The following is a 27,965-nucleotide window of genomic DNA, read 5'->3' on the forward strand; positions in this document are numbered from 1 at the left end:
AGGTCGCCTGAGCTGCGTCTGCGGTCCCCAGGGTGGCGCGTGTGGCCGGGGGGGGTGGGCTCCGGAGAGCGAGCGGGGGCGCCGGGGCTTCTGCTGAGTTGGCGGGTTTGGCCATGGCCGCTGCCCGCCTCGCACGGGGGCCGGAGCTCCTGCTCCTGGCGCTGCTGCTGCTGCTAGGGGCCCCGGGCCGGGGGGCGGCCTTGAGCGGGAACGCTACCCGGCCGGGGCCCTGGAGCGCGGGCGGGAGCGCGAGAAGGAGCGCGGCCGTGACCGGCCCTCCGCCGCTGCTGAGCCACTGCGGCCGGGCCGCCCCCTGCGAGCCGCTGCGCTACAACGTGTGCCTCGGCTCGGCGCTGCCCTACGGGGCCACCTCCACGCTGCTGGCCGGGGACTCCGACTCCCAGGAGGAGGCGCACGGCAAGCTCGTGCTCTGGTCGGGTAAGCGCGCGGGAGCCGGAGCCCGGGTCGGGGGCGGTGGCGGTGGGTTCCTGGGACTCTCCGAAAGAATAGGCTCGGGCCTGAGCTTGTGAGAGGGTGGGAGCAGCACCCGGGAGAGTTGGAGGAACAGAGCCTGAAACTTAGGAGGCAGGCTTGAGACCCTCGGGTAGGGAAGGCGAGGAAGTTGAGGGAGTGGGTCACAAAGGGCCTGAGCAGGGTAGGAAGCAAAGGATGAGGGGGAATGAGGGCCGGCCCCTGGGAGCGAAGGGGTGGGGGCTCTGAGCCACGGGAAAGGACTTCTTCTTCTTTTTCTTTTTCTTTTTAAATTTAAGAAGAGATGCTGCACGTAGGTACCACTCTGGAAGCGGGGTCCTCGGGAATGCAAGGTGTTTAGACCCTGGAGCAGAGACCAGGAAATCGAATTGGAGAGGGAAAAGGGAAAGATGGATGGGGGTAGAAGATTTAGGCATTGAGGGAAGATGGGGAGAAAAAAATTGAGTGAAATTTGTGAAAGGTAAGAAACCCCTGGTAATGAGTAATTAAAAGGTAATCAGAAAGTTCCAGAAATCTTGTTTTGGGAGCCAGAAGTCCAGAGGATTGTGATCTTGTCCTGCTTTTGACAGGAGATTTCAGTTTCCTCATCTGAAAAATGGGGACTCCGTTCCCTGTCCGAAATTGTGAAGGAATGAGACTCTTCTAACCATCATTTGTGTGTTCTTGGGACGTTTGGATTCTCAGACTGGTCTGCGTTGAGGAAGGACACTTAAGTCTGGGGTGTCCGGGCCCTTGGATACTTACATGGTGGCCTGAAGTCCCAGAAGCCTCACCTCATGCTGGGATTATGACCTGATCTGAAAAACTGAAGACTAAACCCAAGCAGGTCCTTCTTTAGCAGTGTGGAGTGGATTAGCTCCCCGCTTGTCACTCTTCTGGGCTGGGGACTTGCCTCGCCACCCCTTGCTTGTAGCTGGTGTGGTTCCAAAAGTGTCCTTGAAGAAACAGAAACTAAAATCGAAAGCCAGGAGCAGACATGGGAACCTCCTTCTTTTGATAGGTCTTGGATGTCCCACACGTCTGTTCTGCCCCAGCATCTTGATAGAGAAGTGTTTGTAGGCTGCCTGTCATTGTCACATTGACCGCTGGAGTTCTGAGTCTTTGCCGGATGTTGAACAAAGCCATGTCACTCCTGGCTTGGTACAGATGTCAGAGGAAGAACTTGGAGGATGGTACCCATGGTGGAGCCACATCCTTTGTGGGTATTGGGTTCTAAAGACAACATGTAGGCAGAAGCCATGTGTAATCAATAGTAGCTTTGAAAAATTCACAAACAGCCACAACGTAAGGTCTCTGTGATTTTGTGTTCGTATCCTCTTTTATGGTAATATGTTTGTATGCATGTGCAACAGATAGTAATGTATAGTATATAAGAAGGGGAATACATAGAAAATATAATTTTAGTTTTTAAAATTACATAAATGCAGAAGTGATAAAACTTTTAAAAGACACACACAAAACAAAGGTATCAACAAGGTTTCCTTGAGTTTGCTAAGTTGCTTCAGTTGTGTCCGACTCTGCGACCCCATGGACTATAGCCTGCCTGTCTCCTCTGTCCATGGGATTCTCAAGGCAAGAGTACTGGAGTGGATTGCCATTTCCTTCTCCATTTTTGAGTTTAGGAGCCAATTGTATGGAAAATCTAAATGTCTCCAAACTAGAATCTCACCCAGTTCTGAGCTGCTCACACTATGAAAGGATATGTTCCTCCTGTCTCTCTCTCTCCTTATTTATTTAAAGGGGCTCATGGTTGAATTCCCCTAACTTAAATGCATGTGTGATGCTGCCCTTCTGTAGTTATCATCAAATCAAGGTGGAAGGGTATGAACCTCTCTCCAGCCCAAGCTCCTGAAAGCAGTTGCTGGGCAGAAGTGGTTTTGGCAGAAAAGTTTAGGAGTTAGAACCATCTGCTGGCTGCATAGGTTTGAACCTCACTGGCTGTGGCTCTGATGGGACACAGTCCTGCCGGGGTTCTGGCACTGAGCCCTGGTCCTTAGTTTACTCTGAGCTCTTCTCTGCCATCACCCTTCATCCCTCAGCTCAGTCCCATTCCCATATGCTTTCTGGATGTTCCTTTTCTATGTCTAGTCTTTCTGCTAGATGTTTTATGTGAAGTAGAGCCAGAAGTAGGTATAGGTATGGGCTGGGTCAGTAAGTGGGTAGAGTGAACCAGAGCCAAAAGTGAGAATCACAGACAAGCCTTCAGCTAAGAGTTGTAGTGATTTGTCCTGTCCTGAGCTAGCAGACTTGATTTGGCTTAAGACGTAGTCAGTGTCATCTGGCTCTTGGAGGTGTTTTTGTAGGTGGAAATGATTTAGGGTTTCTCTAAACTTGAAAGTAGAGACTTGTTCTTTCTGTTTTTTTTTTTTTTTAATCTCAGAGTTCTGAGTACATAGCTGTCCACTCATTCATTCAGTTAGGTGTTTGGGTGCTGGCTACAAGTCATCCTGGATCAGTTTCTGGGGCAGATAAAGATGGAGAATACAGACAGGATCCCTGCTGTCAAGGGAAGACAGACAATTAAACCAGGCTTTAGCAACACCTCTGCGAGGTATTGTGACCTGGTAGAATGCTGAGGGAACACAGAGGACTTTGGGGAACAAGGAGAGACCTCCGGAGGAACTGACATTTAACCCACAACCTGAGAAATAAGTAGGAGTTTCTGGGGCCAAGGATGATTTGGGTGGGAAGGGATAGAAAGAGGATATAGATGTGCAAAGGTGTAGAGGTGAGAGGGCTTGATACTTTTAAGGAAGTATAAGCATTTCAGTAGAACTGAATCAAAGCATGTGAGGGATAGGATTCTAAGAAACAAGACCTAGAGAATTAGAAAATAAAGGGATTCATATCCCACATTGGAAAGTTTGGATGTTTGCCGGAAAATAAGAAGGGGCCACTAGGGCTTTTAATGAAGAGAGATGGAATCATATTTGCATTTCAGACCGATCTCCTTGAGTACTGTGTGAAGAAGCCATGGGAGGAAGGGAAGCCTGAAGCCGGTTTGCTTGTTGAAGGGATGGTTGAAGTAGAGATGATGGTGGTCAGTACTGGGGTGACAGCCTGGAAGAAGTGGACAGATCCTGGGATTTCAGAAGTAGAACCAATGGGACTTGCTGATGAGTGAGCAGGAGGACCCACGTTTCAGGCTTGGATGGAAGGTGGTATCGTTCGCTCTCACTAAGCTGGAAAATGCTAGAGGAGGAGGAAGTTTAGGAAGAAAGTACGAGTTCGTTTTGGTCATGTGAATTAGAGGGGCTCATTTGGACATCTGTGTAGAAAGTGAAAGTCGCTCAATCATGTCTGACTCTTTGCAACCCCATGGACTATAAAGTCCATGGAATTCTCCAGGCCAGAATACTGGAGTGGGTAGCCGTTCCCTTCTCCAAGGGATCTTCCAAACCCAGGGATCAAACCCAGGTCCCCTGCATTGCTGGCAGCTTCTTTACCAGCTGATTCACCAGGGAAGCCATCTGTGTGGAGAGTCCCAGCAAACCTAGAATTGTTGTTCTGTTGCTCAGTTGTGTCTGACTCTTTGCGACCCCATGAATTGCAGCATGTCAGGCTCCCTGTCCTTCACCATCTCCCGGAGTTTGTTAAGAATCATGTTCATTGAGTTGGTGATTCTATCCAATCATCTCATCCTCTGTCACCCCTTTCTCCTCCTGCCCTCAATCTTTCCCAGGATCAGTTCAGTTCAGTCACTCAGTCGTGTCCGACTCTTTGCGACCCCATGAATTGCAGCACGCCACACCTCCCTGTCCATCACCAACTCCCGGAGTCAACCCAAACTCAAGTGCATCGGGTCGGTGATGCCATCCAGCCATCTCATCCTCTGTCATCCCCTTCTCCTGCTGCCCCCAATCCCTCCCAGCATCAGAGTCTTTTCCAATGAGTCAACTCTTCGCATGAGGTGGCCAAAGTACTGGAGCTTCAGCCTTAGCATCATTCCTTCCAAAGAAATCCCAGGGTTGATCTCCTTCAGAATGGACGGGTTGGATCTCCTTGGGACTCTCAAGAGTCTTCTCCAACACCACAGTTCAAAAGCATCAATTCTTCGGCCCTCAGCCTTCTTCACAGTCCAACTCTCACATCCATACATGACCACAGGAAAAACCATAGCCTTGACTAGACGGACCTTAGTTGGCAAAGTAATGTCTCTGCTTTTGAATATACTGTCTAGGTTGGTCATAACTTTTCTTCCAAGGAATAAGTGTCTTTTAATTTCATGGCTGCAGTCACCATCTGCAGTGATTTTGGAGCCCCCAAAAATAAAGTCTGACACTGTTTCTACTGTTTCCCCATCTATTTCCCATGAAGTGATGGGACCAGATGCCATGATCTTCGTTTTCTGAATGTTGAGCTTTAAGCCAACTTTTTTACTCTCCTCTTTCACTTTCATCAAGAGGCTTTTTAGCTCCTCTTCACTTTCTGCCATAAGGGTGATGCCCTCTGTGTATCTGAGGTTATTGATATTTCTCCCGGCAATCTTGATTCCAGCTTGTGTTTCTTCCAGTCCAGCGTTTCTCATGATGTATTCTGCATATAAGTTAAATAAGCAGGGTGACAATATACAGCCTTGACGTACTCCTTTTCCTATTTGGAACCAGTCTGTTGTTCCATGTCCAGTTCTAACTGTTGCTTCCTGACCTGCATACAGATTTCTCAAGAGGCAGGTCAGGTGGTCTGGTATTCCCATCTCTTTCAGAATTTTCCACAGTTTATTGTGATCCACACAGTCAAAGGCTTTGGCATAGTCAATAAAGCAGAAATAGATGTTTTTCTGGAAGTCTCTTGCTTTTGCCATGATCCAGCGGATGTTGGCAATTTGATCTCTGGTTCCTCTGCCTTTTCTAAAACCAGCTTGAACATCAGGGAGTTCACAGTTCACATATTGCTGAAGCCTGGCTTGGAGAATTTTGAGCATTACTTTGCTAGCATGTGAGATGAGTGCAATTGTGTGGTAGTTTGAGCATTCTTTGGCATTGCCTTTCTTTGGAATTGGAATGAAAACTGACCTTTTCCAGTCCTGTGGCCACTGCTGAGTTTTTCAAATTTGCTGGCATATTGAGTGCAGTACTTTCACAGCATCATCTTTCAGGATTTGAAACAGCTCAACTGGAATTCCATCACCTCCACTATCTTTGTTCGTAGAGATGCTTTCTAAGGCCCACTTGACTTCACATTCCAAGATGTCTGGCTCTAGATTAGTGATCACATCATCATGATTATCTCAGTCATGAAGATCTTTTTTGTATAGTTCTTCCATGTATTCTTGCCACCTCTTCTTAATATCTTCTGCTTCTGTTAGGTCCATACCATTTCTGTCCTTTATCGAGCCCATCTTTGCATGAAATGTTCCCTTGGTATCTCTAATTTTCTTGAAGAGATCTCTAGTCTTTCCCATTCTGTTGTTTTCCTCGATTTCTTTGCATTGATCGCTGAAGAAGTCTTTCTTATCTCTTCTTGCTATTCTTTGGAACTCTGCATTCAGATGCTTATATCTTTCCTTTTCTCCTTTGCTTTTTGCCTCTCTTCTTTTCATAGCTATTTGTAAGGCCTCCCCAGACAGCCATTTTGCTTTTTTGCATTTCTTTTCCACGGGGATGGTCTTGATCCCTGTCTCCTGTACAGTGTCACGAACCTCAGTCCGTAGTTCATCAGGCACTCTATCTATCAGATCTAGGCCCTTAAATCTATTTCTCACTTCCACTGTATAATCATCAGGGATTTGATTTAAGTCATACCTGAATGGTCTAGTGGTTTTCCCTACTTTCTTCAATTTGAGTCTGAATTTGGTAATAGGGAGTTCATGATCTGAGCCACAGTCAGCTCCTGGTCTTGTTTTTGTTGACTGTATAGAGCTTCTCCATCTTTGGCTGGAAAGAATATAATCAATCTGATTTCGGTGTTGACCATCTGGTGATGTCCATGTGTAGAGTCTTCTCTTGTGTTGTTGGAAGAGGGTGTTTGCTATGACCAGTGCATTTTCTTGGCAAAACTCTATTAGTCTTTGCCCTGCTTCATTCTGTACTCCAAGGCCAAATTTGCCCATTACTCCAGGTGTTTCTTGACTTCCTACTTTTGCATTCCAGTCCCCTATAATGAGAAGGACATCTTTTTTGGGTGTTAGTTCTAAAAGGTCTTGTAGGTCATCATAAAACTGTTCAACTTCAACTCTTCAGCGTTACTGGTTGGGGCATAGACTTGGATAACTGTGATATTGAATGGTTTGCCTTGGAGACGAACAGAGATCATTCTGTCGTTTTTGAGATTGCATCCAAGTACTGTATTTCGGACTCTTTTGTTGACCATGATGGCTACTCCATTTCTTCTGAGGGATTCCTGCCCCCAGTAGTAGATATATCAGGATCTTTTCAAATGAGTTGGCTCTTCGCATCAGGTGGCCAAAGTATTGGACCTTTGGCTTCAGCATCAGTACTTCCAATGGATATTCAGGACTGATATCCTTTAGGATTGACTGGTTTGAGCTCCTTGAAGTCCAGAGGACTCTCAAGAGTCTTCTCCAACACTACAGTTCAAAAGCATCAATTCTTTGATGCTCAGCCAAACCTAGAATAGGAGTTGCTGAAGAGAGGTAGCCACTATGAGCTTCCTCAGCCTGGAACGCTGAGCCTTTGGAAGCAAGGAATATCTCAGGTTGGGCCAATTTGTAAGTTTATATAGAACTCAGGTCTGTCTCTCCTATATCTTTCAACTCTCTAGACTTGGGGCTTCTTCAGGCACTCAGCATCTTACCCCAGGATAGTTTGAAATGTCTCCTCGCAGGCTTTCCAAGCTGACCAGACAAACATACTTATCCAGGCTATGGCCCACATTTGGCCAGACCTGGTTGGTTTGGTAAATGGGGTAAGAAAGCAGAGAGACCTGTGGCTGGCAGGGGAAATAGGTCCCTGAGAACCAGCACGTAGCCTCTTTGACCACTGCTGTGCTCTCTGTGTGCACAGGGGTGTGCAGCCCTGTCCCCCAGCTGGGGGCAGCTGGTAGGGAAGAGCTAGAGAAGCTGGAAGGAATTTCTCATTTGCTACTCAGACATCTAGCTGAGAGATTGAGAGGAGGTGTGTTATTTGCAAAGGCAGCCCAGAAAGAATTTCCTTAGAGCTGTTCCCAAACCTGGCTGATGATCAGAATCATTTTTAAAATATATATTTTTGGAAAGTATAAAAATCAGAGAAATACCCACGGGCTGAAGTTTTCATTTCTGCTTCAGATTTTTACCTTTTGAATTGTGAAATGTAGCCTGTATACATACAGTGCATACGACACAGAGGTACTAAATAATAAATAAATATAAAATGACACCTGAGTCAAGTGATGGTGGGCCACCCAGGAGCTCCCTTTGCCTTTTCCAATCACATCTCCTTCCCTCTTCTTCTAGAAGTAACCACTACCCGGATGTTTTTGTTGATCATTCCCTCTTTCCTCCATAGTTTTACCATCTAGTTTTGGAATCCCTGAACGGTGTATTTCAGTTTTGCATGTTTTTTTTTTTGCCTCTAAACAGATGGAACTGAGCTGTGTGTATTCTTTTATGTCTTATTTCTTTTGCTCTATGTTATTTTGTAAAATTCATCCATGTTGTTGCAGCTTATTTTTTATTGCTGAATAGCACTCCATTGTACAATATACCACAATTTATCTATTTTATTGTTCTTGTTGTTTGTTTGTTTTTGGTTTTGGCTGTGCTGGGTCTTTGTTACTGCTCGAGGGCTTTCTCCAGTTGCAGTGAGCGGGAGCTACTCTTCATTGCGATGCACAGGCTTCTCTTGTTGCCTTACATGGGCTCTAAGGCGTGCAAGCTTCAGTAGCTGTATCACATGGGCTCAGGAGTTGTGATGCACAGGCTTAGTTGCTCCTTCGCGGGTGGGGTCCTCACAGACCAGGGGTCAAGTCCATGTCCCCTGATTGGCAGGTAGATTCTTAACCACTGAATCACCAGGAAAGTCCCCTTTTGGTTGTTCTTAAACATTGAAGTTATCTCTGTTTTTGGCTACTATGAATAACATTGCTGTGAATATTCTTTTCTATATATCCTGGTGCCCCTGGGTCAAATTTCTCTAGGTACATACTGAGAGAAATGGAATTGCTAGGTAAGAGGGCACGCATATCAGCTTTGCTACATAACGCCAGTTTTTCAAAATGATTGTACCAACTTCTACACTCACTGTTCCTGTAGAAGAGTCACCACGGCTCCATGTTATTTCTGACACTTGGTACTGTCAGTGTTTTAAGTTTTTGCCAATCTAGAAGATCTGAATAGACATTTCTCCGAAGAGGACATATAGATATGTCTCATGAAAAGATGTTCAACGTTGATAGTTATTAGAGAAATGCAAATCACCAGTACAATGAGATATTACTTAATACTGGTCAGAATGGCTATCACCAAAAAATCCACAAACAAATGGTGGATGAAGAGAAGGGAACCCTTCTACACTGTTGGTGTAAATGTAAATTGGTATAGCCACTACGGAGAACAGTATGGTGGTCCCTTAAGAAACTAAAAATAGAGCTACCATGTGACCCTGCAATCCCACTCATGGGCATATATCTGGAGAAAAACATGATCCGAAAGGATACATGCACTCTGGTGTTCATTGCTGCACTGTTTACAATAGCCAAGACATGGAAGCAACCTAAATGTTGATCAACAGAGGAATGGATGAAGAAGATATGGTACTTATATACAGTGGAATATTATTTAGCCGTTAAAAGGAAAATGGATATTGATGAACCTATTTGCAGGGGAGGAAGGGAGATGCAGGTGTAAAGGATGGACTTGTGGACACAATGAGGGAGGGAGAGAGCGGGATGAATGGAGAAATAGCATCACCATATATACACTATCAGCTGTAAGCTGGCGATAAACTGCTGTGGAGCATAGGGAGCCCAGTCTGGCGCTCTGTGTTGACCTGGAGGGTTGGGGTCGGGGAGGAGAGGGAGGCTTGAGAAGGAGGGGATGTAGTATAATTATGGCTGATTTGCATTGTTGTATAGCAGAAACCAACACAAGGCTGCAAATTTTTTTTTTAATTTAAATAAACAATTGTCACACACACAAAAGAATGAAATAATGTCATTTTCAGTAACATGGATGGACCTGGAGAGTGTCATACTGAGTGAAGTAAGTCAGATGGAGGAGAAACATCATATGGCATCCCTTATACGTGAAATCTAAAAAGGAATTTTACAAATGAACTTACAAAACAGAAAGAGACACAGATTTAGAAAACAAACTTATGGTTGCCAAGGAGAAGGGACAGTTAGGGAGTTTGGGAAGGTCATGTACACACTGCTGTTTTCAAAGAGGATAACCCACGAGGACCTACTGTCTAGCACCTGGAACTCTATTCATAATGTTATGTGCCAGCCTGGATGGGACGGAGGTTTGGAGGAGAATGGATACATGTATATGTATGGGTGAGTCCCTTTCTATTCACCTGAAACTACTACAACATTGTTAATTGGCTATACCCCAGGACAAAATAAAAAATTTTAAGTTTGAAAGAAAATTTTTTTTTGCCAGTCTAGTGGCTGTGTGGTTGTATGTATTTGTGCTTTTAATTTGTATTTCCCTGATTGCTAGTGAGGTTAAGCACCATTTCAGATGTTCCTTCACTGGCCATTTAGATTTCTTCTTTTGTGAAACCTCTGTTCAGATCTTTGGCCCATTTTTCTGTCAGACTATCTGTCACATTTGTAAGATTTATAGTTCTTTATATATGCTATATATGAGTCCTTTATTGGTTGTAAGTGTTGAAAATTCTTTCTATTCTGCAGCATGCCTTTTCGTTCTCTGTGTCTTCTGTTGGACAGAAGTTCTGAACTTTAATGTAGTCATTTATCAAACTTTTTATGATTAGTGCTTATTGTGTCTTACTTTTAAGTCCTTTCATACCACAAAGTCAAGAATTCATTCTGTTACCTTCTTTCCTTTCGTTTTAGGTACATAATTCACCTGGAATTGATTATTTTAGAACTCCAATTTCATATATATTGTCTCAACATCATTTATTTTTAAAAAATTATTTTCTGTACTGGTCTGTCATAAATCAAGTGTTCAAATATGTTTTTGTTTCTGGGATCTTTCCATTCCATATGTCTATTTGTCTATCTCTTATCATACCATCTTAATTATAATATCTTTTTAAAAAAAATCATGCCTCTGGGCATGCAGAATCTCGGTTCCCCAACCAGAGATCAAACCTGTGTCCCCTGATTTGGGAACTTGGAGTCTTAACCACTGGACCACTAAGGAAGTCCCATTAATTATCATATCTTTATAGCATGGTCCTTTTTTTTAATTTTATTTTTAATTGGAGGATAATTGCTTTACAATGTTGTGTTGATTTCTGCTATACAACAACATGAATCAGCCATAAGTATACATATATCCCTTCCTTCTTGAACCTCCCTTCTACCCCAGCCCCCATCCCACCCCTGTAGGTTGTTACAGAGTACCGGGCTGAGCTCCCTGTGTTGTATAGCAACTTCCCACTAGCTATCTATTTTACATATGGTAATGTATATGTTTCAGTATAGCAGGGTTCTTTACCTTCTTTGAGCTATAAACCTTTTTGACAGTCTGGTAAAACCTATGGGCCCCTTGTCAGTATAGTATTTTTAATTCATAAAGTAGAACACAAAGGATTGAAAAGCATATAGGATTACAAAAGAAATGAATTATATTGAAATATAATTTTCAAGTGTTAAAAAAACAAGTTTGCAATCTAATGTATGTGTGCTTCTTTATTAGTACACTAGATAAGATTTCAGTTCAGTTCAGTTCAGTCGCTCAGTTGTGTCCCACTCTTTGCGACCCCATGAATCGCAGCATGCCACGCCTCCCTGTCCATCACCAACTCCTGGAGTTCACTCAGACTCACGTCCATCGAGTCAGTGATGCCATCCAGCCATCTCATCCTCTGTCGTCCCCTTCTTCTGCCCCCAATCCCTCCCAGCATCAGAGTCTTTTCCGATGAGTCAACTCTCCGCATGAAGTGGCCAAAGTACTGGGAGTTTCAGCTTCAGCATCATTCCTTCCAAAGAAATCCCAGGGCTTATCTCCTTCAGAATGGACTGCTTGGATCTCCTTGCAGTCCAAGGGACTCTCAAGAGTCTTCTCCAACACCACAGTTAAAAAGCATCAATTCTTCAGCGCTCAGCTTTCTTCACAGTCCAACTCTCACATCCATACATGACCACTGGAAAAACCATAGCCTTGACTAGATGGGACCTTTGTTGGCAAAGTAATGTCTCTGCTTTTCAATATGCTATCTAGGTTGGTCATAACTTTCCTTCCAAGGAGTAAGCGTCTTTTAATTTCATGGCTGTAGTCACCATCTGCAGTGATTTTGGAGCCCCCCCAAATGAAGTCTGACACTGTTTCCACTGTTTCCCCATCTATTTCCCATGAAGTGATGGGACCAGATGCCATGATCTTCGTTTTCTGATTGTTGCTGCTGCTGCTGCTAAGTCACTTCAGTTGTGTCCGACTCTGTATGACCCCATAGACTGCAGCCCACCAGTCTCCCCCGTCCCTGGGATTCTCCAGGCAAGAACACTGGAGTGGGTTGCCATTTCCCTCTCCAATGCGTGAAAGTGAAAAGTAAAAGTGAAGTCGGTCAGTCGTGTCCGACTCTTCGTGACTCCATGGACTGCAGCCTACCAGGCTCCTCTGTCCATGGGATTTGCTAAGCAAGAGTACTGGAGTGGGGTGCCATCACCTCTGTTCTGAATGTTCGTGTGGGTTTAATAAGCACTGTAATGTCAAGGTAGTGATGAGCAGTAACAATATTTTGAGGTGTTTCCAACAAAAGTATCTAATTTCCATTTGTGACAAAGCCACAGGTACTGCTAACATTTCTGTGGTTTGTTGCTCACATTCATAATTGGGAAAGACTAAATTTCAGTTAGATATAATTTTTTCCCATCCAGGTTCATGGACCCCTAAATTCTCTTTGTGACCTCCAGGCTAAGAACCTCTGCTTTAGAGGATGGCACTATTTAATAGACATTGTGGTCTATTCTTAACCCTTTGTATTTTCATATAAGAGTATTTGTTGGTGGTTTTGATTGGAATTACATTGAGTATATATATTAATTTGAAAAAAATGACATCTTTACAATATTGTGTCTTTGAATCATTTCATTAAGTATTCTATGTAGATCTTTAATCTTCTCAGTATTTTTTGCAATTTTCTGCAAAAAGTTCTCTTGTTAGATTTATTCCTAGGTACCTGACATTTTAATGCTGTTATAAATTGTGCTTTTATATTTCATTTTGTTGGTTGCTGTTGCATAGAGATACAATTGATTTTAAATCCAGTAAACAAACTAAATTTATATACATACAAAGTCATCTCATTTGTGAATAATGAGTTTTGTTCCTCCTTTTTCAAGCTATATGTACTATATTCTTTATTGCCTTACTGTACTACTTAAAACCTCCAGTACATGGTTAAATAGAAGTGATAATAGTAGCAGAAGTCTTCATCCTTGACTTTTTCTTCATTCTAAAGAGAAAGCTTTTATACCTTTCACCATTAAATATGATATTTGGTATAGGAATCTTGTAGTTATATTTTATCAGATTAAGGAAATTTTCTTCTATTCCTAATTTGCCGATTATTATTTTTACCATGGATGGATGTTGAACTTTATCAACCACTTCTTCTGTTGAGATGATCATATGATTTTTTTCCGTCAACGTGGTAAATTGCATTGATGAAATTTTCTAATGTTTAACCATCCTTAGCACAATGGATTTCAACTTGATTGATCATCAGAATCACACAAATTCTTTTTTAAAGTTTAAATTGTGTCAAATATTATTTTTAAAGTACATAAATATAGAAAAAGTGAAGAAACTATTATAACACCTATGTTCATAATTTTTATTTCATATTTTATTAAGGAAATAAAACAAGGGAATTCCCTGGCAGTCTCACAGCCAAAAAAAAAGAAAAAAAGAAAAAAAATACATAAAATCGATGTCCCCTTTCTTCTTGTTTCCAGTTGCATTTCCTTATCTTCTCCATCCCAGTAAAGCTTCCTCCATCCCAGTAATTTACATACTTATTTTTTTAAGCTTAATTACTTTAATAAAATAGGTAGTACAAAATTGAAAAGTAACCAAAGTCAAACCCTTCCATTTCTGCTTCCTGCTCCCCATTTCCCCTCCCACAGGCAACCGCCAACACTAGTTTGTGTGTCTTTTTGTAGAATCTAACGTGTGCAAATGTATACGTGTTCTTATTTTCCCTCCCATAACCAGTAGTAGTTCTGCAGGCTCAGTTGAGTATCCTTTACTCAACTGCACCCGTTTAACAGGATATAGTGGAGGTTGTTTCAGTTCATCACAAATAGTTCAAGCCTGGATAGTGTTCTATTATATTGATGTGTGACATTTTATTTAGTAGGTCTCCTATTGATGGATATATATTAAGGATGTTTCTACTTTTCTGCTATTACAAATGATATTACAATAAATAATCTTATATATGATTTTTGTGAACATGTAAAGTGGAATTGTGAGTATGTTTGATAGCTGGTATCAGATAGTCTCCATAAGTATTTAATAATTTTTATTCCTACTAAAAATGTACAAAACTGCCAGTCTCCCCTACGCTTTTGCCAAAATAGCATTTTCAAATGTTTTGATCTTTATCCTTCTAAAGATTAAAAAAAGATATCATTATAGTTCTGTTTCACATTTATTGAGTGAGACTGAGCATCTCTTTATGTTTTTAAAGGCCATTTGTATTTTCTGTGTGTGATCTCTTGTTTATCTTTTGCCCATTTTTCTATAGGATTATGAATTTCTTATTGATTTAGAAGAGCTTTATGCACATAAGGAAAGTAATTCTTTCTTTACCTGTGATGTTTATTGGACATATATTTTCTCAGTGTGTTGCTTTTCTTATGATCTTGTTTTTTACCCTACTGAATTTATCTATTTTTCTGCATTGGGAGGCAGGTTCATTCTTTACCACCAGCACCACCTGGGAAGCCACTATCTATTTTTCTGAAGTCTTTTCTTCAAATTTTTTATTTCAAAATTTCTAGTTTTGTGTCATACTTCAAAAGGCCTTCTCCACTCTAGGATTTTCAAAAAACATTTTCCACTTTTTCTTCGAGTAGTCTTAATTTTCTTTAAATAGTGCAGTTATTTTGATTCATCTGGAATTTATTTTTTATGTAAGAAATGGGGTAAGGATCCAACTTATTTTTTCCCCGAGCTGCCTCATCAGTTGTCTTTCTTTTTTTAAAGCGATTTCATTTTCTTTTTTTTGTTGTTGTTTTTCTTCAGTGAGTTTTTATTTTTAAAATTAATTTTTATTTTATATTTAAAATTAATTTTATTACATTTTATTAATTAAAATTAATTTACAATGCTCTGTTAGTTTCTGCTGTATAGCAAGATGAATCATTATACATATACATATATCCACTCTTTTTCAGATTCTGTTCCCTATAGATCATTACAGTGTATTGAATAGAGTGCCCTGTGCTATGCAGGAAGTTTGTTTTTTCTTTTTCTCTTTTTTTCTGGCTGCACTGCCCTGAATGGGGGATGTTAGTTCCCTGACCAGGGGATCAAATACAAGTCCGCTGCATTGAAGTTTGGGGTCTTAATCAGTGGACTGCCAGGGAAGTCCCCCCTCAATTGTCTTTCAAGATTTATTTAATAATCTATCTTTTCCTTGAAGATTTTATTTTTAAAGTACAAAACAATATTTAAAATGAAAAAAAAGAAAAATTGCATACTTTAAAAAGCTGATAGTTGGGACCTCCCTGGTGATCCAGTGGCTAAGACTTCAGCTCCCAATGCAGGGGGCCTCGGTCCGACCCCTGGTCAGGAAACTAGATCCCACATGCTGCAACTGAGGTCCCAGTGCAGCCAAATATATAAACAAATTATATATATCAGTTCAGTTCAGTCGCTCAGTCGTGTCTGACTCTTTGCGACCCCATGAATTGCAGCACGCCAGGCCTCCCTGTCCATCACCAACTCCCGGAGTTCACTCAGACTCAAGTCCATCAAGTCGGTGATGCCATCCAGCCATCTCATCCTCTGTCGTCCCCTTCTCCTCCTGCCCCCAATCCCTCCCAGCATCAGAGTCTTTTCCAATGAGTCAACTCTTCGCATGAGGTGGCCAAGGTATTGGAGTTTCAGCTTTAGCATCAGTCCTTCCAAAGAACACCCAGGACTGATCGCCTTTAGAATGGACTGGTTGGATCTCCTTGCAGTCCAAGGGACTCTCAAGAGTCTTCTCCAACACCACAGTTCAAAAGCATCAATTCTTTGGCACAGCTTTCTTCACAGTCCAACTCTCATATCCATACATGACCACTGGAAAAACCATAGCCTTGATTAGATGGACCTTTGTTGGCAAAGTAATGTCTCTGCTTTTCAATATACTGTCTAGGTTGGTCATAACTTTCCTTCCAAGGAGTAAGCGTCTTTTAATTTCATGGCTGCAGTCACCATCTGCAGTGATTTTGGAGCCCAGAAAAATGAAGTCTGACACTGTTTCCACTGTTTCCCCATCTATTTCCCATGAAGTGATGGGACCAGATGCCATGATCTTAGTCTTCTTATATATATATATATTTAAAGCTGTCTTTCTTTTTTTTAAAGCAATTTCATTTTCTTTTTTTGTTTGTTTTTCTTCAGTGAGTTTTTTTTTAAATTAATTTTTATTTTATATTTAAAATTAATTTTATTACATTTTATTATTTAAAATTAATTTACAGTGTTGTGTTAGTTTCTGCTGTATAGCAAGGTGAATCATTATACATATACATATATCCACTCTTTTTCAGATTCTATTCCTTATACATCATTACAGTGTATTAAATAGAGTGCCCTGTGCTATGCGGTAGGCTTGTTTTTTCTTTTTCTCTTTTTTAGTTACCACAGATATCACAAAATCCAGAAAAATAACAGGATATTGTATGTATGTGTGTGTGCATGTGTTCTATTAATAATTATTCATTGTTATATTACAAAGCATTCCAAAACCTGGTGGCTTAAAACAAGAACCATTCCTTTTGCTCATGAGTCTACAATCTGGGCAGCACTCAGCAGGGATGGCTTGTTTCTGTTCCCAGATGTCTGAGGCCTTCACTGGGATAACTGGAAAAGTTGGGAACTTGAAAAACGCAGCATCTCTTTGTCTTTCAATGAGAAGGGGACAACAAAGGATGAGATGGTGGATGGCATGACTGACGCGATGGACATGAGTTTGAGTAGGCCTCAGGAGTTGGTGATGGACAGGGAAGCCTGGTGTGCTGCAGCCTGTGGGGTCACAAACAGTCGGACACGACTGAGCCACTGAAGTGAACTGACCTTTCCCTTTCTTCTTTTGGGCCCAGGGTCTGTCTATGCAGTCTCTCCACCAGGCCTCTTCAGCAGGACAGCCTCGGGATAGTTAATCTGATTACATGGCAACTGGGCTCCAAAAACAAGGGTTCCAAGAGACCCAGGCAAAAACCGAATGGCTTCTTATTATGATCCAGGCTTGAGAGTCTGAGAACATCACTGCCACCACATTTTATTGGTAAAGCAAGTCACTAAGACCAGCCCGTATTCCACAGTATCTTTATTAAACGTCTATCTGTTTCTCCTCTAAAATACATTTTACTCTAGGGAGCTCCTCCCTATTTAAAATGTATTGTTTAATAAACATCCAGTAAAATTCACTTTCTTTGTTGTCACAGTTCTGTGAGTTTAGACAAAGGCATAGCCTGGATGCAGCCACTGCATTCGAGATGGAGAACAGCCCCATCACCCCCAAATGTTCCCTCGTGCTGTCCCTTGGTAGGCAAAGTCCTCTCCTACTCCATCCCCTGGCAACCACTGCTGTGTCCTCCACCCATACCCAGGCAGTCAGAATTTTGGAGACTGGGTTCTCCATCTAGAGGGATAAAAGTCCCCCAGGTGATTCTGATTTGAGTCAGGTCTGAGAACTGTTGGTAGGGACATGTCTTCTTTTAAAATACCAGTTCAGTTCAGTTGCTCCGTTGTGTCCGACTCTGTAGCCCCATGGATTGCAGCACGCCAGGCTTCCAAGGCGCAAGCATCTTAATTTCATGGCTGCAGTCAACTTTCATTACTGCAGTCATCTGCAGTGATTTTGGAGCCCAAGAAAATAAAGTCTGTCACTTAAAAAAAATTTATATCTATATAATTTTGCTGCATTGGGTCTTAGTTGCTGCATGTGGGATCTTTAGTTGCAGCATGTTGCACCTTTTAGTTGACTAGTCCCCTGATCAGGGATCAAACCTGGATAGAGTCTTAGCCACTGAACCACCAGGGAAGTCCCTCAAGAACACTGCCTATTAAGCAATAGGAATTTGCTTTGCGCCCTTAGAATAGGCTTGGCTAGTGAGAGCTGTGAGTGGTCAGAGGCCTCAGATAAGTAACAGTAACAGCTAATATCTCTTGAGTGCTTAGTATATGACAGGTACTGGGCTATGTACATTTGGCACATTATCTCACTCTGCACCACAGTTCCACTAAATCTATTATCCCCATTTCACAGATGAGGAAATTAAGGCTCAAGATTAAGTAATTTGTCCAAGATCACACAGCCGGAAAATGGTAGAGCCACAGTTTGGACTCAGGCAGGCCAAATTTTGAGGTCCATGCTCCTTATCCCTCCCTCCCCAAAAGAGAAGTTACCTGCCCCCACCAGCTCCAGCCTGGGCAGTTCCCCATGTCGGCTCTCACTTCCTCAGAAGCTTCTCCTAATACAACGTCTTGTTTGGGAAATAGGTGTTCCTGCAGGAGGGATGATTCAGGAGGAACAGAGGGATGGAATGCTGAAGTGAGCTCAGCCAGCGGGGGAGCAGGGTAGAGGCCTGGGCTGGGGCGGGGGTGCTGGGAGACCTCCACCTGCGTGCGTCTTGCTGACAAGACCTTTCCTCCCCCTGCACTGGAAACAGCCTCCTCTGTTTCTCTCCATCTGATTTCCTGTTTCCTCTTCTGGCTTTGGAGTACCTGGCTCCCCTGACTACCTCTTCCTAAGCTCCTACCTGTTCTCTGTCCCACCTCAGCTTGGTAAGAGGAACAAGGGTCCGGGGGTCTGGGCAAGGGGAAACACCTCCTGGATCTGGTGCACGGGCCCTGTGGGGGTGGGTCCCACAGCCCTCCTTCCCCATGGACTGTAGAAGGTTTAAGAATGCCCCTGAAAAATTAAAAGGTAAATTGATTTTGGGTTCTCAACCAGAGGTGCCAACATTTGGGTCATTTTGAAATGGGGGCTGCTTTTTAAAAACTTGAATTGAACTGCAATATATTAATACATGGAGGAAAGGGGCACAGATTGATTTTCACAAGGTAAATATACCCGTGTAACTGGTACCAGATCAAGAAATAGAACATCACCAGTGTCCCAGAAGTCCTCATCAAGCTTCTTCTAGTCCCAAGCCTGGAGTGGGAGGGGTGGGGAGCATTTTTTTGCTTGTCACTAGGACTTAGGGGTTCTGTTGGCATTTAGTAGGCAGGTTCTAGGGATGCCAAATGTCCTGCAGTACATGGGGCAGTTCTGCACAAAGAATGGTCCCGCCCAAATGCCTGGCTGAGAAATGCTGTGCCTGATGGAACTGAGCAGTCATGGCCTGCAGCGTGGCCAAGAGAGATGCTTTAGGCCCAGGGAACAGGGATGCAGCTGGGTCTGTGGGTCAAAGTGAGGAAGGGTCTTCACTGCAGTGTATCCACACTGTGGCTACACCCCCAGGCCTCCGGAACGCCCCACGCTGCTGGGCAGTGATCCAGCCCCTACTGTGTGCTGTGTACATGCCTAAGTGTGAGAACGACCGGGTGGAGCTGCCCAGCCGTACCCTCTGCCAGGCCACCCGCGGCCCCTGTGCCATCGTGGAGAGGGAGCGGGGCTGGCCCGACTTCCTGCGCTGCACCCCCGACCACTTCCCCGAGGGCTGCCCGGTGAGTGCTCCGCAGGGCTGGGGCTGAGCTGGGCACGGGGACAGGGCCCAGCAGGGGCAGGGAAGCTCGGAGCCTAGTGAGCTGAAAGATCCCAAGTCATGGGCTCAGCGAGCCACAGACCCAAACCAAAACTGGGCCAGTCCATCAGGGATTATCTTGTCTAGCTATAAAACATTTTTGAGCACCCACTCTGTTACACAGTGGGGAGTTACAGGAGTCATGAGTGACAAACCTATTCTCAGAAAGTTTATCGTTTATTTAGAAAGTCAAGGCTTGCACATGTAAAACGCAAGAGACACCAAGACAGGGATGGGATCTAGTTCTGGGGTGAAGGAGAGCACATTAATAATAATAATAATAGTAATCATTATTTATTACTGTCCAAATACATTTTAAACATCTTGCATTTATTTATTCACTTAACCCTTAGATCACACCATGAAGTAAGTACTGCTGTCCTATAGATCAAGAAACAGCTAACAGGGAGGTCACATAACTTGCCCTAGGCTATGTGGTGCCTGAGCCGCAAGGCTGGGATTCAGATGCTGGAAGGTTGTCTACAGCACCTGCGCTTTCAGCCTCTCTGCCATGCTAACCCTGCACCTCCTATTAAACCAAAGGTCACCTCGAGCCTACTGCTTTCCATTGTATTGTCTTCTCCCCTTCTCTCCGTGCCAGAATGAGGTGCAGAACATCAAGTTCAACAGTTCCGGCCAATGCGAGGCTCCCTTGGTTCGGACTGACAACCCCAAGAGCTGGTATGAGGATGTGGAGGGCTGTGGGATCCAGTGTCAGAACCCGCTCTTCACCGAGGCCGAGCACCAGGACATGCACAGCTACATCGCGGCCTTTGGGGCTGTCACGGGCCTCTGCACACTCTTCACCCTGGTCAGTGGAGGGCAGGCCCCGGGTGGAGGGCAGAGGGAGAGGTGGAGGCCCGGGACCCTCAGGCTGCTGTAAAGTAGGGAGGGAGCCAATTGTCCGTGGGAGGCTGGGCTCTGGGAATCGGGGGGAGGAGAACTTGACAGGGGTCTTCAGGGAAGGGTGGTGATTAGAGGGATGGGGAGTTCCGATAAGAGTGGCAGAACAGCCCTAACCCCATGGAACGGGCCTCTCTTCTCTCTTCTAGGCCACATTTGTGGCTGACTGGCGGAACTCCAATCGCTACCCCGCCGTCATCCTCTTCTATGTCAATGCATGTTTCTTCGTGGGCAGCATTGGCTGGCTGGCCCAGTTCATGGATGGGGCCCGCCGGGAGATCGTCTGCCGTGCTGATGGCACCATGAGGCTCGGGGAGCCCACGTAGGTGTCCTGGGTTCCCAGAGGCGAGGGCGAGGGGAAGAGGCTGATGCCCGTTTTCCACAAAAGGGGCAGGTTGGACTGGAAATGGAGATTTTCACCGTGGGATTCAGCTCTGCCTTGTTGCACCCAAGGTCTTCAGCACTAGAGCCTGGACCATTCACATCTTCTGTATCCTCTTCACTTCTGACCCGAGCCTGGTCTCCAAGCCCTGACTCCTAGAAGAACCTTCAGACCTTAGAAGCCAGGAGTCTGGGGACCACAGGGCCAGAGGGGGGGAGACTTGGTAGATGGAATACAGAATGAGCGCCCCAAGTGACACCCCACTTGTCTGCACAGCTCCAATGAGACCCTGTCCTGCGTCATCATCTTTGTCATCGTGTACTACGCCCTGATGGCCGGCGTCGTCTGGTTTGTGGTCCTCACCTACGCCTGGCACACTTCCTTCAAAGCCCTGGGGACCACCTACCAGCCTCTCTCGGGCAAGACTTCGTACTTCCACCTGCTCACGTGGTCACTCCCCTTTGTCCTCACTGTGGCAATCCTCGCCGTCGCCCAGGTCTAGTGACTGGTGCGGGGTGGGGACCCGTGTGGGGTGGACTTGGGTGAGGGAGAAAGCGACCAACTCTGTCCCCCTACCCCTTCTTCCTGCAGGTGGACGGGGACTCTGTGAGTGGCATCTGTTTTGTGGGCTATAAGAACTACCGATACCGTGCTGGTTTCGTGCTGGCCCCCATTGGCCTGGTGCTCATTGTGGGAGGTTACTTCCTCATCCGAGGTGAGTGAGGACTGGGCTGAGCACCTGCTCTGTGTAAGCAGGAGCCAGGAGCTGCCAGCTCTGCTGCTTTGAGGCAGGACCTCAGCTGGCTCACTGGGGCCTTTGGGCAAAGGGGAAGGACAGATACAGCACCACAGACAGACACAGCGCCATGACACTTGGTGTGGGGCAGCACCTTTGTTTGGCCAGAAAAATGCTGCCTTCAATCCAGCCTTATGTGAGGGCTAACGGCTTGCTGAGTGGAGCTTGGGCTGGGTCCCTACCCCTGCTCAGCTCTGACCAGATGCCCTTGCATGATAAACACCTTGAGTAACCTACCTCGTCCACGTGGGCCAGCTGGGGGCCTTCCATCGTGTGTGTGCCCTGAATTTATATACACGCTCAGTCTCTGGAGCCTGGTTTTTCAGCTCCTTTCTGCCCACAGTGCACACACACGCTGAGTTTTGACAACACACACAGATTCTGTTTCCTCATTTCCCTGTTTCAATCTGCCGCCTCCACAATGAGCCTCCGTGTCTGAGCTCATTTTTGTTGAACGTTCTCTGTAAACTTCAGTTTCCTCCCCCAATTCCTGTTCAGCCCACCTTGTTTCCATCTCCTTGGCAGTGGCTGGGCCTCTGATGTGTGTTTTGTATCTGTGTGCTCCTGTGCGGTAGCCACCAGCCACGTGTGTTGAAACTAGTCCAGGTTGAGACGTGTCATAGCATAAAATACAAACTGCACTTTAAAGACTCAAACACACACAGAAGTAAACTGTCTCATTAACAGCTTGTTATATGGATTACACGTTGAAATGATAATGTCGTAGACAATGATTTATTGTTTTTAAGGTGTATTGAAGTTAATTTCATTTGTGTCCTTTTACTTTTTGAAGGTGGCTTCTAGAAAATTTGAGATTATGAGTTGTTGTGCAGTTGTGCAGTCATGTCTGACTCTTTGTGACCCCATGGACTGCAGCATACCAGGCTTCCCTGTCCTTCACTATCTCCTAGAGTTTGCCCAGACTCATGTCCATTGAGTTGATGATGCCATCCAGCCATCTCTGGAAAATTTGACATTATGAGTGTGGCTCACATTATATTTCTCTTGGACAGCACTGTCCTGGGGTCTCTTCTTTGGCCTTTTTCATCATAATAACTTTGACCCACGGCCTTTCTTGGGGAGGCTGGACCGGGAGTGAGGCGTCTTTGGTCTCCACTGTCTGCCTGCCCTGCTCCAGTCTTTCCTGTCCATAGCATGTCTGCCACCAGCTGCCCTCCAGTGTCTCCAGTTCCTCCAGCTTTAAATCAGCACAAGAATCATCAGACCTGGGACTCCAGGACCATAGGACCCTCCTAGGATGCCACACACACATCCCTCCCAGAAGAGTGGTCGGGCCCCCACTAATGTCTGCCATTTCCCTTATGTTCAGGAGTCATGACCCTGTTCTCCATCAAGAGCAACCACCCTGGGCTGCTGAGCGAGAAGGCAGCCAGCAAGATCAATGAGACCATGCTGCGTCTGGGTGAGTGGGTCAGTCTATCACCACGCCCACTGGGGAAGGGTATTGGAGGCTGAAGTTAGCAGTTAGCAGCCAGGGGGCAAGACTAGGCTCTGTGTGTGTGGTGTGTGTGTGTGTGTGTGTGTGTGTGTGTGTGTTGGCGGTGATGCTGGTGGTAGCAGCTCAAAAGGGAAGGTACCTTCCTTCTCAGTTGGAAGAATTCAAGTTCATGTCAACACTTGAGGCCTTTATAGAGCCCTTAACTGCCTCTAATTTCTTACCTTATTTTGGAGAAAACGATTCTTTTGTATGTTTTATTGACGTGTACTTGAATCACAATGTTAATTTCTAGTGTATAGAAAAGTGACTCATATATATATCTATAGATAGATACTTTTTCATTTTCTTTTCACTATGGTTTATCACAGGATATTGAATATAGCTCCCTATGCTATACAGTAGGACCTTGTTTATCTATTTTATATAGAGCAGTTTCTCTCTGCTAATCCCAAACTCCTGATTTACCCATGCCCCACTTCCTCCACCTTGGTAACCATAAGTTTGTAGAAAAAACAGTTCTTAAACTGAGCCCAGCATGAAGTCATCCCAGAGTCTTTCAGGCCTGTGTAGGGTGAACACCCTCCTCCCTACTGCTGCTCCCACACCTGGGATGGGTGACGCCCTGCCCCATCCCTGACCCTCCACAGGCATTTTTGGCTTCCTGGCCTTTGGCTTTGTGCTCATCACCTTCAGCTGCCACTTCTACGACTTCTTCAACCAGGCTGAGTGGGAGCGCAGCTTCCGGGACTACGTGCTGTGAGTGGGGGACTGAGGACCTGCAGTGGTGGGCACTGGAGACCCCTCTCTGCGGTCCAGCAGGGGTCTGTTAGGTTCCAACCTCAGAGGGCGAGAGAAACTGCTCGTCTTGCTCTGGGTGCTCACACTGTTAGTTGCTCTGTAATTTGCAGACATGGCCAACAGCCCTGGGGTCCCTGCCCAGCTCCGCCCTTCCCTCTCATCCCCAAGGCTGCCTGGCTGGTGCGTTTGTAACTGTTAAACCGTTGTATGTTTTGGCTTCTCCCCACCTCTTGTGTTGGCCACAGATCTCGCTATTTCTTATGGACTCTTTATAGAGCGTATTGCAAATTGCTGCACAGAAATAGTTATTGCTCTACAACAGGTTAACAGCCCATTAATGCTTTCTGGGTTTGCCTGTGCTTTTTTTGTGTCACTTGATAAATCTGCGAGGGTAAGGCATCTCAGCTACTTCAAGAAGTACAGTCCATACTGATACCAGGAATAGGAGTTAAAATGCTCATTAAAATCCTAAGTGCTTCTTGGGACTTCCATGGTGGTCCAGTGGCTAAGACTCCGTGCCTCCAATGAAGGGGCCTGAATTGGATCCTTAGTCAGGGAACAGACTGCAACATGCTGACTCCCAGATGCTGCAACTAAGACCCTTCGAAGTCAAATAAATAAATAAATATATTTTAAAAATCCTGAGTGCTTTGGACTTTTCCTTAAAGGCTCCAGCTTCCAGTGTGTGGGAAGACCTGATGCCTGGGTCCCTCCCCCAGAAATTTGATTTCATTGAATGGGGTGTGGCCCAAACATCACGAGTCATTAAAAGCTCCCAGGTGACTCTATTGATCACCTAGGATTGCAAATCATTGATGTGGGCTTCACTCTTTCTAGTGTTGGGATTGATTGTCTGGGCAACCACCAGGGAGACTCAGAAAGCTTCACCCGTCTACTACCTCTTGCCACAGATGCCAGGCCAATGTGACCATCGGGCTGCCCACCAAGAAGCCCATCCCTGACTGTGAGATCAAGAACCGCCCCAGCCTCCTGGTGGAGAAGATCAACCTATTTGCCATGTTTGGAACTGGCATTTCCATGAGCACCTGGGTCTGGACCAAGGCCACGCTGCTCATCTGGAGGCGCACCTGGTGCAGGTGGGGTCAGCAGCAGCCCGTCCTGACCTGGCTGCCTCGTTCTCTCAGCCTCAGCATCCTGTAGGCTCGGTCAGGTCTCACAAGTCCCAGCGCAGCCTTGAGCAGGTGTGGTTTCTAAGGGGCCCAGCAGCCGAAAGCGGCCTTTCCTGTGGCTCACCACTGCCCCCTGGTGACACCTCGTGTCCTTGCGAGGACGGGCCAAGGGCTGCGCCTTCGTGTCTTCTAAGAGAGGAGTGATTTGTGAGCTGGGCACAGGAGCCCTGCATTCTAGCCTCCCTTTTTGGCAGAGAAGGCCTCTACTCTTCAGGGCCCTTGAGGCCCTCTGGAGGCTCCTTTCCTGGAGGGAATGGATTTTCTGGTCTTCTGCAAGATTTGAGGGGAAGCGGCTGCTCCTCCATGCTCCCTGCCCCATCTTTCTGCCCTCAGGTTGACGGGGCAGAGTGATGATGAACCCAAACGGATCAAGAAGAGCAAGATGATTGCCAAGGCCTTCTCCAAGCGGCGGGAGCTGCTGCAGAACCCAGGCCAGGAGCTCTCCTTCAGCATGCACACCGTCTCCCACGATGGGCCTGTGGGTGAGCTTCCACTCTGTTCCCCTCTGGAGCACGTTCCCAGTTCCCTTCCAGGCTGGTGTGGCTTCATGGTCTGTTTGCAATGCTGTGAGGAATGGCGCTCCTTCTTCTGTTCACATACCCCTTCTTCTCCAACCCCCCACCCCCATCCCCCCACCACTCCATCCCAGGCTACTCTCCCCTCTGTTTCTGCCCCTGGGTCTGCTTGCTGATGATTTGATTCCAAAGGACTCATCTCCCTCACCTTTAACCATCTTCTGCAGCTATTCTCCCTGGGCTGCAGGAAGTCAGGTTTCGGGCACTGGGTTTCTGGCATCCCCTCAGGCCCCCATGCCCTTCAGACTGGGGGTGGGTAGAGATCTGGCTGTGCCCACCAGGGTGGGCTTTCTTTGCTAAGTTGAGTGGGAGCCAAGGGCTGGGGGAAGGTGACTGGTACCGAATATAGAAGGAGCAGTCATGGTGAGGGCCTGGGCAGTCATGGCACCTCGCCCTTTCCTTCCATCCCCACAGCGGGCTTGGCCTTTGACCTCAATGAGCCCTCAGCCGACGTGTCCTCTGCCTGGGCCCAGCACGTCACCAAGATGGTGGCCCGGAGAGGCGCCATACTGCCCCAGGATGTGTCTGTCACCCCAGTGGCAACGCCAGGTATGGGTTTCCACTCCTGTAGGAAGATGGGGGATGTTGAGGCTGGAAGAAAGTCCTGGGAGTGGAGTGCCAGGAGCTTCTGGAGGGGAAGGCTTTGGAGAACTATAGCATGGATCCCCGGCTCCAAGAGCAGGGGCCCGGGGAGAGAAGGTGCCACGCGCACAGAGCTTAGAGTCCCAGGCTCCTGTTCTCTCTCCCACCGTCAGTGCCCCCGGAGGAAAAAGCCAACCTGTGGCTGGTTGAGGCAGAGATCTCCCCGGAGCTGGAGAAGCGCCTGGGCCGGAAGAAGAAGCGGAGGAAGAGGAAGAAGGAGGTGTGCCCGCTAGTGCCACCCCCGGAGCTTCACCTCCCCGCCCTGGGCCCTGCCCCCGCCCCTAGTGCGGTCCCTCGGCTGCCACAGCTGCCCCGACAGAAGTGCCTGGTGGCGGCAGGTGCCTGGGGACCTGGGGAATCCTGCCAACCTGGAGCCTGGACCCTGGTCTCCAACCCCTTCTGCCCAGAGCCCAGCGCCCCAGCCCCGGTGGCCTGGGTGCAGGGCCGCCGGCAGGGACTGGGGCCCATTCACTCCCGCACCAACCTGATGGAGGCGGAACTCATGGATGCAGACTCCGACTTCTGAGCCTGAAGAGTAGGACCTGCAACAAAAGGAGGAACAAATACCGTTCGGAGGATTTTCTTCCTCCCTGAGAGTGCTTCTCTCCAGGATCTCATCTTCCCGAGCACCTGAGTGCCCAGTGCCTTCCCGGGAGAGTTCAGTGTGGACGGCTCACAGCACCAGGACTGTAGGAAGGAGCCCTGACATCTCCATGGATAGGCCTCACCGGGGCAGGGCCCTGGAGGTCAGGGTCCTTGATTCTGCCCCACCTGGCTGGCAGCATCAGGATCCAGCGGGGTCATGGGTATGCAGAGCTCCTAGTGTGGCGGTAAAGGTGCAAGCAAGGCTGCATGGGCTTGCATGCATACTTGCATGGGCTGTGGTGGCCAGCCCCTGTCTGGCAGATGAGGGCTGGCTGGCCTTGTTTGTGCCAATGGGTGCCCTTCCTTGGCACTCTCAGACCAAAAGTGTTCATTGAGTCATTATCCCTTTGTCCACCTGAGGACAGAGCTCCTTTCTCCCCTTTCCAGTTGGTTGTGGGGCTGGGAGTATTTACTCCCATAGGGGCAGTAACCTCTCTTAAAAGTGTCCAGCTGGCTGCACCATAGGCCAGTAACCCACCCTGGGTGTTGTGGCACCCTCCTTTCCCCTTTCCCATTTTGGTTCAACCAGGCCAGCCTCTTCCTGTTTGCTGTTTGTTGATTAGGACGCAGAGTTGCAGCATTTTCCACCCTGCCCCCACGCCCTACCCCTTTGCCGCTGGACTCCATCTCCAGGTGAGAGGTTGGTTCAGCCATAGAGCCTGGCATGGTGGAGAAGCTGCGAGTGATGGGAAGCCTCTGGGCCTCAGAGAGATGCATGCTATCTCTCGGGGGATGGATCCTCTGACTGAGGAACTACCCTTGGGAAGCTGCTGACATTTCAGCCAGGCAGGAACGCTTCCTTCAACTTCCATAGTCGGCGAGTGAAGAGGTTCCCACCTCTCATTACCCCCATCCAAGGCCCCAGTGTCAAGAACCAGACAGCAGGGAGGTTTAGCAGCTGGCTGGGTTCCAGATCAGAGGGTAGGGATAAGGAGACAAAATATAAACAGTAAATAAAAGGTTTTTGTATAATCTATTGATGTGCTTCTTTCCATAGGCCCTGTCTTGACCCACTTACCTGGTCATGATCTCATTT

The 27,965-nt window shown here is 46.3% G+C and overlaps 1 protein-coding gene across 2 annotated transcripts; it reads left to right on the top strand.

Annotated features, from left to right (window-relative positions):
* Window positions 1–113: 113 nt before the first annotated feature.
* On the top strand, window positions 114–27,860 carry SMO (smoothened, frizzled class receptor). Of its 2 annotated transcripts, none has more exons than XM_052638778.1 (12): window positions 114–438; window positions 19,257–19,462; window positions 20,141–20,350; window positions 20,592–20,764; window positions 21,101–21,320; window positions 21,416–21,539; window positions 22,951–23,043; window positions 23,727–23,835; window positions 24,789–24,974; window positions 25,401–25,549; window positions 26,057–26,191; window positions 26,398–27,860. In XM_052638778.1, exons 1-12 carry the CDS (start codon window positions 114–116, stop codon window positions 26,808–26,810), a joined length of 2,343 nt encoding a protein of 780 aa, XP_052494738.1. In that variant the 3' UTR covers window positions 26,811–27,860. The 2 variants fall into 2 exon arrangements, with proteins under 2 accessions (XP_052494738.1, XP_052494739.1); XM_052638779.1 differs by lacking the exon at window positions 114–438 and adding an exon at window positions 18,476–18,577.
* Window positions 27,861–27,965: the final 105 nt, after the last annotated feature.

This window comes from Budorcas taxicolor, chromosome 4 (genome assembly GCF_023091745.1).
Source record: "Budorcas taxicolor isolate Tak-1 chromosome 4, Takin1.1, whole genome shotgun sequence".
NCBI classification, from domain to species: Eukaryota; Metazoa; Chordata; class Mammalia; order Artiodactyla; family Bovidae; genus Budorcas; species Budorcas taxicolor.

Excerpts from the sequence above, each read along its gene's own strand:
- SMO (XM_052638778.1), top strand. The coding sequence starts at position 114 with ATGGCCGCTGCCCGCCTCGCACGGGGGCCGGAGCTCCTGCTCCTGGCG. Across the intron at positions 19,463-20,140 it reads ACTTCCCCGAGGGCTGCCCG|AATGAGGTGCAGAACATCAA; the intron begins GTGAGTGCTCCG and ends TCTCCGTGCCAG. Across the intron at positions 23,836-24,788 it reads AGCTTCCGGGACTACGTGCT|ATGCCAGGCCAATGTGACCA; the intron begins GTGAGTGGGGGA and ends CTCTTGCCACAG.